Source organism: Parasteatoda tepidariorum, chromosome 9 (genome assembly GCF_043381705.1).
Source record: "Parasteatoda tepidariorum isolate YZ-2023 chromosome 9, CAS_Ptep_4.0, whole genome shotgun sequence".
Lineage (NCBI taxonomy): Eukaryota > Metazoa > Arthropoda > Arachnida > Araneae > Theridiidae > Parasteatoda > Parasteatoda tepidariorum.
Window position 1 is genome coordinate 81,011,072 of NC_092212.1, and position 15,831 is coordinate 81,026,902.

Genomic DNA, 15,831 nt, shown 5'->3' on the forward strand with positions numbered 1-15,831 from the left:
TGAACGTTTCAATCTTCATTAAAATAATCCATTTTAAATAATAATGTGTAACGTTTGTAACTATTATGATTTTGTAACTGTCATTCTTGACTGTAGAGTTAAATTATGTTCATTTTTTAGCCAGAGCCCTCTATGCTAATTATGAAAATTGTGCAAAATCTAAATGAAAAGCGTCTGTAAACTATATTTTGATTTGATGGCTCACAAAAGGAACAAAAAATGAAGAATGATTTTTTTTTTAGGGAAAAGATAACTATTTAATCCAGTAACGAAGAATTTTGACAGATGAAAATAAACAATTTTGCCAACTTCTAAAAATTTAAAATAACGCATGTTTTTTGAACGTTCTATCGTCATTAATATAATCCGTTTTAAATAATAATATGTAACGTTTGTAACTATTATGATTTTGTAACAGTCATTCTTGACTGTAGAGTTAAATTGTGTTCATTTTTTAGCCAGAGCCCTCTATGCTAATTATGAAATTGTGCAAAATCTAAATGAAAAGCGTTTCTAAGCTAATTTTTGATTCGATGGATCACGAAAGAAACAAAAAATGAAATATATATATATATATATATATATTTAGAGAAAGGAGAACTATTTAATCTAGTAGCGAAGAATTTTGACAAAAGAAAATAAACGATTTTAACAACCTCTAAAAATTTAAATTACATATGTTTTTTGAACAATCATCGTCACTCGAATAATCCTTCTAACGAATAACCATTTGCATTGTAAATTATGATAGTTTTCAAAAGGAAACGTTTTAAAACGTCTGTTTGAGATAAAAGACAAATCTTTCTTCCTTCGGAATTAAATCCCACCATCTAAAAAATATGCTATTTTTCCATTTAAGGATAAAATCCACTATTTTGAGTGGTTAATAAAAGTAGCTTATTATTTGTACGACACATTTGCTACATTCAATGAACTGAATTTATATTTGCAAGGCTCTGGTTTAAATATTTCCAAGGAGTCGGAAAAAGTCACGGCAATAATTAAAAAAAGACAGTTGAATCAACCACTTTCAAAAGTAAATTTTAAATATTTTGAAACAGTACATAAATAGATTGAATAGTGTTTAAAACTGTACCACTGATTAATTTTTGGTTGCTCTGTCAAAAGGAGTATCCAAGCGCAAGCGAGAAAACAATTCAGTTTTCAATGATTTTTGTCACCACTTAAGAGCGCGAAGCTGCGTTCTTGTACTTAAAAAATAAGTATCGAAATAGATTGGGAGAGAATAAAATTAAAATTATTTGAGAATAAAATTAACATCATTACTACCAAATTTGAAATCGTTATGTGATGACAAACAATATCTAAAGCTCTGGATACTTAGAAAAAGTATCGCCACTCTTTTTCTTAAGTTCCTTCCTAGGTAAGTTTGAAAATAATTTACTTATTCATTTGTTATATATTTTATATGACATTATTTATTAATTATGTGGAGCAAATATGCTTCGCTTTTTTTTTAATTTGAGGTTCAACAAATTCAATTGCATTAAATGTATTCACCTGAAAGAAATTAAAATAGACTACAGACTATTATTAACTTAAAGAATTTTTTCAACAGAAAGCTTAAAAAATAAATTTTAATAGCATTTAAATATGGAGTGTTTTGTTGCCTGAATTAAAAATAAACTAGCGTAACATATTAAATATTTTTCAAATGAATAAATTTTAAAATGTCTACGTTTTAATAACATGATTTAATTCCTTTGAACTGTTAGTTAATTTATTTTTTATTATTTTAAATATTTCGTACATTATAGCAAAAATAAATTTGTTGTATTTAATATTCAGAATTTGAGTAAGAATTCTCAAATAAATATTTATTAATTTTTAAACAAATCAGAACTCATCTATTTTGTTATTAAGTATGATAAAGCTCCCATTTACTAATTATTGTAAGTTTCATCATATGTATTAATTTTAAAGTATCTAAAAAATTATATTTTTATGATTATATTTAACTATATTTAACCCTTTGAACCTCATAAAAAACCAACTGCTAAAAATTTCAAATAGTTTAGGAAAAAAAATCATATCACATTATGCATTATGATAGATGAAATGAGAAAATTTTAACTTATAGTTTATGCATTATTTTACCCTGAATGGAATAAAAACAAAATATAAAATTTTCGAAAGAAAAAAAATAATTTAAAGAAAAAATAATAAATATTTAGTTATCTTTAAGAATAGGAAGATATTAATAAATAGAAAGTTAACAAATAAAAAGTCGCTTTTAAGAATAGAAATTCAGTATTTCTACATTGTAAGTTGAGGTCACAAGAGAGCTGCAATCACCAAGATGGCGGCAAGTTGCTACTTTAAATGTCCAGGGCTTTAACAACATCATTCTTCGCAGTAAGGACAAAATGTGTGGAAACAAACTTTACTTCATTTAAAAGTTTTAGATTAATACAATTGTTATTTTTTTAATTACCTATATTTTTCTTATGTAATTATTTCGCTATTTTTGAGTGTGAAATAAACAAACAAATAACTTCAATTTTATTAAAATATTTGTTTAAAATTTGTTTGGTTACTAGATTGTTTTTTTTTTCATTAAGATGGGTTCGAAAAATTTTAAAACCTCGTACTGGGTCGCGGTTAAAAAAAAAGTCTTTGGGAAACGTACTCATCGAAGACTATATTTTTTGTCGTACAGACTATACTTTTTTACTCGCGCTAACTACTATTCCTACAACTTTTACTGCTTTTTATTTCTTTTTTGAAAGGGATAAAGGACTGTCCTTTTAAAAAGGCGCTACTTACACAAATGCGTAAAAGGAAGAAGTCTATTACATATTTTTTTCTATATCACTAAATAGAAACAGTTTTCCAACAGTTATCGTTCCAAGTTTTTATAGAACACTGCACTGTTTTCTTAGATTCTGAGATCAACTGTAATTCCGTAAGAGTCTTACATTACAAATCCATCACTTCAGATGATGGATTATAGCCAAGTAAAGTAAAAGGCGAATGATTTTTTCGATTTTTTTTTTTATTATCGAAAGTGGAAGAATTTAGTAACGAGGAATTCTGATAGAATAAAGTGAATTGATTTCATTTCTACCAACTGTAATCATTGTTCTTTCCCCCTATAAAACCAATCAGATCAACCAGCATTTGGGCAAACTTCCATTAATAAAATTTTTAATTTAATGTTTTTCAAAAATGAATCATTTTTTGAACAGAAATCAAACATTCTTCAGATTTACGTGTACTGCAAAAAAATGGATTCTCATATATCATGATACTACTAATATATGTGGGCCGGGATAGCCTGGTCGGTAGGGCGCTGGGTCCATGACCGAGAGTTCATGGGTTCGAACCCGGCCGACCGAAGACTCCCCGTGTAGTAAAGTGACTGATGCACGTTAATCTGTCGAGTAGTAAAAGTCCTCCATGTTCCCATAACAAATCAATAACTCTGGGGGTACTGGATTGGAGATCCAGTCTCTCTGCCACACTCTGCCTTAATTTGCTCGGTTTCACCAAGCTGGCTTGCCCGTGGGGCAAGTAGCATTAGAAACAACAACAACTAATATATATTGGACCCCGGCAAGAAAAGTGACACAATTCAAAAAACAGCTATTTTGAGGTTATGCCAATAAAAAATATGTATGAAGTGCCCAATCAAGCTCAAAAAGTGCCTCATCTCTAGATTGTGTTATTTCAGATTGGGCTCAAGATTGTGGTATTTCAGAATAAGTTTTATAGTATTCCGCAAGTAGTTGATTTTTCTCAAATGCTGTTTTTTGATTTGTGTCGCTTTTTAACCCGCAATAGGATATGATCCGAGCAAAAATTTTGTCAAATTGACGTAATTAGTATCGTCCCTTCTTCAAGGAAACGAATTTCGTCAATAAAGAAATATTTCGTCATTTTCAATAAAAAACGTAGTTCCCAATGTATCTTAATTTTCTAATAATCACTTTAACGTAAGCATTATGTAGGGCACAAAACATATCAAGGACAAACAGAACTTGAAAATAAATTACACTCTTGCCAGAAGCAGGATTTGATCCTCGGAACTAACTCATTGACCACAGTCCAGTCAGTCAGCTTAATTCGTCACTTTCACGATTCTTTATTCTAGTTTCGTCCTTCCAGTTAACACTCTCCCACAATGCATTATGATAAGGTTTCGAGTTGAGGAAACCTTTTCGCTATATATTTGAGACTTCGCGTTTCCTCACGAATCATGTGATTTGGTAACGAAATGATTCTAAAAATTAATGAAGTACGATAACTGAATCGTCAAAGGTGAAAGTTTTATTTCTGAGAGTGTGAAAAGCAAAAAATTAAAAATTTGTAAATTAAAGTAAACATTTTGCGAAGATAATTGAAATAAAAAAAAATTTGAATAGCCAAAAATATAAGTCAAAAATATCAAATCATTGTTGTGAACTCACCAAACTTGTTGCAACAATATGCTTTTAAAAATGATTATTCAGAAACATAATTTAAGTTCATTAATCGATTTTAATAGTATCACAAGGGAAATATTTGGACTTGCGAAGTGGTGAGACGAGTGTTCTTTTTTGTACATACAATTTTAGTTCAATACTTTCAACTGACTTACGCCAAGAAACAGCTATTATTTCGCATAAATCATCAGGGATGGGGAACGTTAGCAAACAGGGCTTGGAATCAAAGGGGGCTTTGCTCCCTAATATTTATTTATATTTCTCTTATGTGGCACCAGGAACACAGGTATTTCTCTTTCTAAATTGGCAACACTGTAGTAATTCATTTTTTAGGTTGTCTAAAATACTAGTTAAAATAGTGTTAAATAATTATTTATACGTTAAGCTTCACCAAGAAACCACAGCCCACTCTATCCTCGGTCAACCCTGTATCCGAATTTGTTATTTGTCTTCTACTGCCGTCTGTATAGATTTCATAACCCACACCCCTCGGTGAGCTGTAGCCCCTTTCTATCATCTTGAGATCCAAGGGATTATGGTGTACTGGGGTATCTATCGGTAAGGCATCTAGTTCTTTGATTTGGAAGTCGCTATCGAAAATGATTTGCTTATCTCGCGTCCACCGATGTTTCTTTATAGTACAAGTCTGTCTAATTTTTAGGTCGANATCGATCGTTCTCTGATTCAGGTTAAAATTACGATCTGTGGATGAATGAATGGATGTATGAATGGGTCCGCCCTATAAACGGGTGCGACGTATGGTGTGACAGAAGTCGAATTCTTGGTCATAGATGACGCCACTGAAAAACAAGAAACGCACACTCTGCCTTAAAATTTACTCGCTTTCATCAAGCAGGCTTGCCCGTGTGGCAAGTGGCAATAAAAAACGAAAAGTATTTGTTTCACTTCATTTTGTAAGGTTGTCTTAAGTAATAATTTAAATAATGTTAATTGATTAGTTATAATGATTAGTGTTTATTTACATTCATTTTTTAGGTAATTTGATAGTTTATACAGTTAGATATATAGTTTATATAGTTAGTTTATATAGATAGTTTGAATAGTAAATTATACATTAAATATTTATTTAGAAAAATTTTGTATTATTATTGAAACAAAAAATTTAGTGACGAAGTAATTAGTTAGATTTATTTGAGACCTTTCTAATATGCTCATGGAAATTTTATACATAAACGGTGCTATGGTGCCGTATACTGTCATACCAAATATCTGTGACGCAGCTTAAGTGTTTTAAGCAACAGTATATATCTTATACTATACTCAATTTATGACTGGGGAGGTGTGTGAAGAAATACTACATTACGTAATGGAGCATTAGGATGAGTTATTTAACGAAAGAGATGGAAATAATTTGAATCTTTCTTCTGCCTACTATGCTGAAATGTCCCGAGCTGACGTTAATGTTGGTTTGTGTGATTTAATGGTTGTAGAACAGAATTTAAATTATTGCCTTCAATGCAAAGAGTACTTTGATAAATATACTTGAGGGTGCCCTTGGTGAAATTGGCAACTTATGTGTGGCGCCATTCCTGTTTGCGCGGAACACCGTGGTAACAGAAATGGCGGCCAAAACGTAATGATATTTCAATAAAATATTGGAAAATTTCAACAGAAACAGGGCCAAAACTTTATAAAATTGCAATGAACCCAATGTAAACAAAATTAATACACCCAATAAAACGCATTTTGAATCGTAGCAAAAATTAATGGAGTAAGCACAAAAAGATAAGGAAGAAAGAAACTAACTTCGTCATCAGGCTTGAATATCCTCAGATTTAAGTGCACAGAATTCTCTAATGACAGCTAGATACTGTCTAAATGTATCATGAATAGAATCTGCGTATCCCCATCGCCACATAAATTTGGCGAAATATGAATCGAAAATGACGTCTGTGGTACCGGACTGGCGGTGACATTTTTTTCTGAAGTCCCTTTTCATGACTGCTCACATACCTTCGATCTTATTGACCAGAAGCAAAAGTAACCTTACCAGCCGGTATCCAACTTAGAACTAACGGACCTCGGAAATTACATGCACCGTTGAACATTTAAAAATAACGCTAAAATCTAAACCAATCAGAATCACGATTGGGTTTCAACATCGCTCAGCTTGGCGATCAACAGCGATCACAACTTGGCGAGAATCAAGGGGCAACCTCAAATATAGTTTACCCTATCAAAGACATCTCTTGAGAACAGTTAAAATTGAATCATTCCAAAACCATGGGCTACAGCTTAAAGTGATTCTACTATGAATTGCCGAGATAAATGTCTAGTTTATGAGTATAGTACTAAAAAAAATATAGTAATTTTTGTGATTTTACAAAAAGGGCATAGTACTAATTTAGCTTAATAGAATAGCATTTAGTGAAACATTATCTTTTTTGCGATTTCGTTCAGAGATGAATCGTTTTTTAAAATAGTTTAATATATAGTAATCAACGAAACATTGTACTTTTACTGATTCTACTAAGAATTGGCGTGGTACTAACGTAATTTAATAGAATAGTACTCAAAAAATTATTTTCCTTTTGAAGATTGTGCTGAGAATTGGGTCGATTTCTAAGCTAATTTAATGAAGAGAACTCAATCTATTTTTATCGAACAGTACCCAAGTAATGTTCTTTTAACGATATCGCTAATATTTGGTATGTTACTGTTTAAGCTTAATAGAATAAAACTAACGCAAAAAAAATTTTATTCTGGCAATTTTTAAAAGTTGATATGATAAATAAGATAACCAAATAAAGTGGTACTTAATTCAACATTGTACTTTTGCTAAGAATTGTTGCTTCACTAACCTAGTCTAGTACTATAGTATTCAATAAGAAATTCTCCAAGAAAATAAATTACTAGAAAATAAACTAATAAATAAAATAAATTACTAGAAAACAAAATAAATTACTAGAAAATAAACTAACAAATAATAAATAAATCAAAAAATGCATAGAACATATCGATAAAAAGAATCATTGTTTTACACTATATACATTCAAAAATTAACGTAAAAACAAACACTCTGAATTAAAAAAAGCTGTATATATTTAAGAACTTGAAAGGATTACGAAAAAATATTCTGTTGTTTTTCTACAACCTAGTAGGTAGTAAATATAATTTCTATTATTTTGTATAAATCAATTGAATTTTTATTTTTTATATTTAGGTGACACCAGCCTCTCAATTTCGTAATAAAATCTTGATAATTTATTGCATTGCAAATAAGGGATTGCATTGCAAAAATGTGCTAAAAAATAATGTAATAATATAATAATATAGTAATCACAATTCCCGTCCTATAAACGGGTGTGACGTATGGTGTGGCAGAATTCGAATTCTTGGCCATAGATGGCGCCACTGAAAAACAAGAAACGCACACTCTGCCTTAAATTTGCTTGGTTTCACCAAGCAGGCTTGTCCGTGTGGTAAGTAGCATTAGAAACAACAACAACACAATTAATAGTGGCTTTACACTGTTCATAGCAATCATAGCATTAAAAAATTCATAGCAATCTCACAATATTCTGTTACAAACCTGCTGGGTTGTCATGGAGATTAATGCTCCACAAAATCATGATCAGCGATGATTGCGGCAATATGGTCAGCACCTTTATTTCCCCAACAAACTGGAATTCATCGATACGACACTGGGTAAAAATACCAGTGTCAGATGCTCCAGCCACCACTGAGCTTCAAACTCTTAAAGGTACCCAAATTTATAGAAAAAATATTAAGGTACCAATAAGCTAAATTTATATTGCAGAAAATTCTTAAAGTATAAATCTTTTGGTTTGACTTTGGAGAAAGATTTACTGGCTAGAAAATCTAGAAAATGAGAACAATGCCAATTCTATGGATTTGAAAGAGGGTAAAACTGCTATTAATAGTTCTTTGGACGATTTGTTTACTCTCGAACCTTTGCCTTTGGATAGCAAATTTGATGTTGATGATGAACCGACTTACAAAGAGCAATTTGAGAATATGATATCAAAGAAATCCGGACGAGATTCAAAGAAAGGTAGTGTATTAAAAGTATTTTTCGTTTTGTTCTATAATATTAAGTTTTAGTTTTTATTAATTAACATTTACGCACACAAGACTGCAAAAATCCAAAAAGTTTTCCCCTTCATAACTTTAGTTTTAATTAATTAATATTTACGTACAAAAAAATTCGACTGTGAATATCCAAAAAGTTATCTCATTCATCAAATTTCAGTTTTAATTAATTAATATTTACGTACAAAAAACTGTGAATATCCAAAAAGTTATCTCATTCACCAAATTTCAGTTTTAATTAATTAACATTTACGTACAAAGGACTGTGAATATCCAAAAAGTTTTCCCCTTCATCAAACTTTAGTTTTTATTAATTAACATTTAAATACAAAAGACTGTGAACAAAAACATCGCAAAAGTTTTCCCCTTCATCAAATTTTATTTTAAATTGACATTTGCGTACAAAAGACTGTGACCATTAAAAACATTTTCTCATTCATCAAACTTAGGCTATTAACTCAGTATAAAAGGTACTCAGATAAATTCGTGATATATTTTCAAGGTTGAAATGAATAAATTTACTATAAATTGGGTATATATAGATAAACAGTTAAATTAATCAGATTAATCATTAATTAATCGTTAAATTAATCATTAAAAATCATTTTAACATAAAAAGAAATCTGAATAAAAATTTTGTATCAAAAAAATTCTTGATTAAAGCTATAATTAGGTAAATTGAAAATATCGTACTTTGGTTTATACATGATAAAGAGCTTTGATTATTTAATTAAAGAACAGGTATTAAAAACAAATCTTGACAAAGGAATTGTTGAAAAATTTATGAAATTTATTTAAAATGAGCATTTAATAAATATTGACACAATTGTTGTTTGAAGGTGCACTGATTCATAATAAGGTGAATTATTAATTTAGGAAGCCTAAGTGCACTAATTCTTAAAATAAAATTAGTTCATAAACCAAGCATACGCATAGCACAGAGAGATTATTAAGACGGAATTGAACTAGGCTTAACAATGCAGAAGCGGGTTGATGTTACACATTATAAAATTAGTTATTTCAGTTTGCAGAGACTTAAAAGTAAAATTATAAATATCCTTATTAAGCAATCAAAAGCAATTTGGTCAATTTGGTCGTAATTTCAGAAGTGTTCCTACTCACAATCTTTCGGGTTGTTCTACACTAGATTTGGTAAGTACACCACAGTTTTTACAGTATGTTATATAATGAAGTGATTTTTTTAACAATTTTTAGAAATTTATATATCACGTGTGCTAAGCTTTCAAATAAGCTGTAGTCTCTTAAAATTATTTTACTTATACAGAGAAAACCTGACCTCTTCGCATAAATTCGTCTTCCACTAACTCCATATTCTAATTAATTCATCATTCGTTTTCTTTCTTTTTCTTGTTTAACGTCAAGGGTTGTTCAGTATAGAAGTTATAAGCTTAGAAAGGATGTATGGTACATCATATGGATTGAGAATTGTACGGCGACCCATTGCCAAAATTGCCATCGTAAGCTGCTTGGTCACTCCCCCTTTTTCAAAAGAAAATTTTTGAGATGTGCCCGTTTCCCGACTCAATTTTTCACGATAAAATATTTTTTTAAGGACACGATTGAAAAAACAAAATTCAATTTAATGTCCACCAATAGATCCAAATTTCTTCTGAACTCATACCTGATATTTGTTTGTAGCTTCTTAAGTAGTGTTACTTTAAATTTATTTAACAGTATTACTTTTAATTGTTCTTCCGTTAATTTACTTTTAGATGCCCGTAAAAGTTGGTTTGGTTTCTTCAAAAAAGAGAAAAAGGAGAAGTCTGGTGTTAAGAGAAAAGAGAATGCATATACAAATCTTGGCGTGAGTGACTATGAAAAACTGTTAATGGAGTTTGATAAGAGATTGGCTGAATATTTTGCAGAGAAAAGGGATCACATTGACTCTTTCGAGCAGAAAAGTAAGTTCAAAGATACAAGTATGAAATTTATAAGAATTTATCATCACCGCTATGGTGGATAAAAAGTTTGGCAATTTTGATCGAAGCACTTGGTAATGGTTTTGATAAAATTATCAATCAAGTATGGTTTTATAATACGTAATAAAATTTGGTAAATGCGGTACAGTTTGGTAAATTAATCATAATACCTTAGAGCATAACATTAAAACCATTTATTCTACATTTCTATTTAAGTTTTGAATCTTTAACTAACTGTGTGGTAATACGATCTATCATTTTGAAAATCAGAATTTCCGGTAAACTTTTACCATATGAAGGAAAAAATTACCCAATGAGCAGTTTAAAAACCGTTTATTTTGATTTTATAGACCAGAGCTATGCTTTTTCTTGTTTTGTTTTACCAGAAATGTTATTACCATACATTACGATAATTTTACCAGATCATTTTTTATTCAGTCAATAAACAACACTATTAGTATTGTTTTTAAAGAAATTAATATCTATTTATTTTTTATCTCCTTGAATAAAATTCTATAGCTAAGAAAAAAAAAATAATGAAAAAAAAATAGATGCACGTACCGTAGCCCTATTTCCAGACGAAAAAATTACCTCTGGTCTCGAAAATTATTCATTCAGTTTTAAGACAAAGGTATACTTAATGTATTGTACAACTACAATACGGTTACAAATACGGGTGATAGAAAAATACAAATACTCACCAAGTTTTTGGTTCATACAACAAATGTTCAGACAACAAATGTTCAGTGTGTGCTCGCTTGGTCATACCGCATGCATTCTCGTGATAATTCAGATCCATTCTATTGCATGTTTCACGCTATTGAGCGGCGCAATAGCGCATATTCAATTGCAGGTTTCTATAAATTTCTATCCCAGAATCATTGAAACGCTCCTTCAACCTTGTTGGCAATGATGGCCAATAGCATGTTTCTTGCTATTTAACAGAGAAACATGTCATGTTTAATAGCATGTTTCTATAAATGTCCATCACAGCAGCAGTGGGTATATTCCTGCAGCGTTGTTCACAATGAAGGTCGGTAGCATGATTCATCTTATTGAAGGGAGCAATTGCACATATTCAATAGCATGCTTTAATGAATATCAATCCCAACAGCAATAGTACGTTCCTGGATCGTTGTTGGCAATGACGGCTCTTGAACATGTGAGGAACATAAGGTATTTTAAATATCAACAACTCTACAGGATTTTAGCATTACTGTGATGGACATTAATGGAAAAATGCTACTTAAAGTAAAAACGAAACTAATGTACTATAGGGAAGAGTGACCAAGGGTACAGCACACATTGAAAATTTGTAGTATGTAACAGAAACGTAATGAGTGTATGCATCTTTTCATGTACCAACGAACTTTGTATAGCACATACTTGTATATAAACAGTACTCTGAATTTGGATGAATCGTTTAGACAGACTCAGTAGATTTGTGTGGTGTAAAATTTTTGTCAATAAAATTGTGAGAATGAATTGAACCCAAAATACCACACAGTTTAAATAAATAATTCGAAAAATTTGTATTACCTGATTGAAAACTTCCTTCACTTCATCAATAAAAAATACCAGTCAACATGTTTCAAGCGCCTCAAAAATAGACTCCCATTTTCGAGACTTGCCGGGATGTAAAGAAACAAACTTGAATGTTAAGAAACAAACATGATTTGAAATAAAAACGTATAGCTACCCATGAAAAATGGAAAAATAAAGGTGAGAAACAAAGCATGAAAAACCACAGAAGCCGAGAGAGAAAAATGAAAACTAGAACAAGAAAAGTCACAGTAGCAGAGAGGCAAATCGGGGCAAAATGCATTTCCATGTGTTTTGGGAAGATGGGGAGGAACTAAGGCTGTTAACGAGACAATCGGCATTCGTATGAATTAAACAACTGGGTGTTTCTGTGGTATAGATAATTTTGCAACAGCGAAATCGAATTTGTGCCAAAGATTTCAACAATATGCCGCAATCGAAGATTTCACGTATTCTTGATGACGAACATATCTATCGTGCGCCTTAAGTCAAATTTAAAGCGCGTTTAGTTTGCCCGATAAGGCCATGGTCGCACTGACAAGGAATGTGGTAAATGTCCAGTGATTATCAAATTTAATATGAACTTCAAGAAATTTAAATTTTAATTTTTTAACTCCTCTCCCGTTTTGGATTTAAAGTCATTTTTAGGCCTGTTAACAGAATCAAATTTAAGTCTCTTAAAGATCGTATTAGATTTGATAATCACTGGGGCATTTACCACATTCCTTGTCAATGAGACCTTGGCTACATTGGGCAAACTAAACGCGCTTTAAAATTTAGACTTAAGGAGAGCGATAGATATGTTCGTTATGAAGAATTCGAGAAATCTTCAGTTGCTTCACATTGTTGAAATCTTGGGCATAAATTCAATTTCGACAAGGATAAAATTATTGCCACCCTAGTTACATCAGCTCATCTTGATGCCCTGGTATCTTGTTTAATTCAATTGAATGCTGATTCCCCTTGTTAATGAAATTAGTTCCTACTCATCACTTCATAATGCATGGAAATGCACCCTGATTTGCCTCTCGAACACTGTGATTTTTCTTGTTCTATTTTTTTTCTTTCATATTTCTTTCTTGGTTTTTGTGGTTTTTCATGTTTTGTTTCTCACCATTATTTTTCCGTTTTTCATTGGCAACTTTACGTTTTGATTTCAAATCATTTTTGTTCCTTTACATTCACGTCTGGCAAGTCCCGAAATTGGGAGCCTATTTTTAATGCACTTGAAGCATGTCAACTATTATTTCTTATTTGTTAATTTCTGAAGTGAATGAAGTTTGCAATCAGAGCCAGCGCTAAGCACTTCAAAGTATTCCAGTAAATTAGCCAAATATCAAAAGTATTCGCCAATTTTCGAAATTCTTAGCCAACGGCAAAACGTAACAATTTTTTATGATTGTTTTTTTTTTCCGTAAAAAACTTAAAACTAAAATACAAATTTGTTATAAGGTGAATTATTTTATAAAATACAAATTCAAATCAAGAGTCAATTTGCAATTAGAGAGGAGTAAATAAGAATTAAATGGTAAAGAAATAGGAATAGGTTGAAGTTAATTTTTGATTGCTTATTGGACTAGAGCAATAATATAACGGTAAACCTGAAGCAATAATATGTTATTGTCACGAAAGAAAATATTTTTTACGAAAATAGTAGGATAATAATATGCATCTTGCTACCTCTTAATCTGATTTATTGAAACAAATTGAAGGAAAGAATTTTGTCATGCGATATCACGCGATCCGGTAACGAACGCATTAATCTGCATTTTACGGTTGTTTGTCTCATGCTTTACATAATCTCTCATGTTGCATAAGCAATATAATGTAAGCATAAGCTTACATTATATTATAATTCCAATTGGTTATGAGACATATCTAACGTAAATTACTGTAATTTAAAAAAAAATGCAAGATTTGTTCAAAACAGTTACTTTTGACCATTTTTTTGTTTTTTTTCTTCCAGGATTGAATATTATTTTCAATATATATTTTTCCTCTCGGTGGAGAAAAAATCATCCACAAACACTTTCACCAAAACATAGTTTTTCTCACCAAATTTACGATTTTATCGCATTTGGCGAAGAGACGAGTGCTTAGCGCGGGCCCTGGGTAATAGCCAAACGATTTAGTTTAAATGCTCACTAGAAAAGCTTAGAATAGAGAATATTAATAACATATTTTTTAGATTATTTTAATCATTATTTCAGATGCAAAAGGAGAGAAAGTTATTTATTTCTAAAGGAGTTATGAGTTCATTATAAGCAATGTTTGTTAATGTGTTTTTTGATTATTATATTTTATTTTATAAATTGCTTCATTGTGCGCCCCAAAATGTTTTGTACATAATAAAACCCTTTAAATTATTCTTTGAAATTGAATTATTTTATTTTAATTCTTTCCAACAAAAATAGTTTTATTTCTTCGTCAAAAAATATCAATTTTACTTAGTCTAAAATGATTTAAAATAAAACTATTAATTTCGATAACATCAAAAATGTAGTTCTCTGTTAATATTTATAGTCAGCATAACTTTATTGAATCATAACAATTTTTGTATCACAAATAACAATTAAATAAATTGTTATTTAACCATTTTTACCGAAACATTTCTGTGTTGTTCCCAGCGAGCATCAACTTTAACGTCTAGGCTTATTGCATCCACTGCGCAAGCGCAAAGGTGTAAAACTTGGAAAATCTACGTCATGAATCTATTATTCAGTTGTGCACAATATGCAATGCACTGAGATCTTGACGTCATCTGCGATCTTGAAATCACTTTCAACCCAACTTACAATGATGGATTTACAACACGCTAACTATTTTCATGTAGGCTCATTAGAACAATATTGCGATTTTGGTTCTCGTTGATTAGAAAAAGACGATTTATTAAAAGCTGTAAAATATTTTTTTATTAATGGCTGACACAAGCATATATTATAATGGGAATACACCTAACTACTTATAAAAACAAATTAATTTTAAAAATAATTGATTACCGCAAGATTTTTCTGAATTTATGAAGATGGTTTTAATTAGCAATTTCGATACCAATCCCATCTTCAACGACACGGACTTGTTTTCAATTCTGTACAACAGAGCCAGTAATTCAAAAGATATTATAAACGTTTTGATTGAAATAAAATTGAAACACAACTTGAATCTAACCCAGTCCGAGCTGTCCGTTGAAATTCTAGCTCTGTTATGGTGCATGGAATTAGCGATGCTATGCAATAACGACAGTTGTGATACAAATCTCAAAGATTGCATGATGAAAGATTTCCTAGACACTATTTACTTGCACGAAAACTCGTTCGATGTTCTGGCCATTTTACTTCTCAGCCAAGACAAGATGCAAACAAACGTCTATGGCATTCTGTGGGAAATATTGAGTTTTGCATCAACCTCTGGCCTTAAATATTTGAACAGAAATGGAGAAGCTGTCTATCCAGTAGATTTCCCTTTCAAGTTTTGGGGAGACTGCCATGAATGCAACCGACCATTACGAGTGGCTGTAATATGCAGCAAGCCTGATATGGTTCACCAATTGCTCAATCTTGGAGCTCGTTTACCCTACATTAATGACGCTTGCCAGGCAAGAACACAGGTTGTTTGGAATAACGACAAGCATCCTATATTTTATTTATTGAATGGGTGTTCATTTTGTGTATCTGAAAGCTTTTTATCTGGCAAAGACCTTAATGATCCTTTTGCTTACAAAGACGCCATTGTTTGCCTAAATATGATTTTAATAGATATACCATACTATAGCTTGACTTGGAAGAACATAAAAATGGCATTAGAGCGATTTTCGAATGGTGTTTCCGAAG

At 30.9% G+C, this 15,831-nt stretch overlaps 2 protein-coding genes across 2 annotated transcripts in view; one reads left to right on the plus strand and one right to left on the minus strand.

Annotated features, from left to right (window-relative positions):
* LOC139426584 (unconventional myosin-Ia-like) overlaps window positions 1–15,831 on the minus strand; it is a 49,419-nt gene that overhangs the window by 18,802 nt on the left and 14,786 nt on the right. The gene's annotated exons all lie outside the window — the stretch shown is intronic.
* LOC139426404 (uncharacterized) lies at window positions 5,488–14,371 on the plus strand. Its single transcript, XM_071185185.1, has 4 exons — window positions 5,488–5,872; window positions 8,227–8,481; window positions 10,253–10,441; window positions 14,212–14,371. Exons 2-4 carry the CDS (start codon window positions 8,316–8,318, stop codon window positions 14,241–14,243), a joined length of 387 nt encoding a protein of 128 aa, XP_071041286.1. The 5' UTR covers window positions 5,488–5,872; window positions 8,227–8,315; the 3' UTR covers window positions 14,244–14,371.

Bases quoted from the DNA above. Each gene is read 5' to 3' on its own strand.
- LOC139426404 (XM_071185185.1), top strand. From the start codon at position 8,316: ATGGATTTGAAAGAGGGTAAAACTGCTATTAATAGTTCTTTGGACGAT. The intron at 8,482-10,252 runs GTAGTGTATTAA...ATTTACTTTTAG, and splicing joins CGGACGAGATTCAAAGAAAG to ATGCCCGTAAAAGTTGGTTT. The intron at 10,442-14,211 runs GTAAGTTCAAAG...TCATTATTTCAG, and splicing joins TGACTCTTTCGAGCAGAAAA to ATGCAAAAGGAGAGAAAGTT.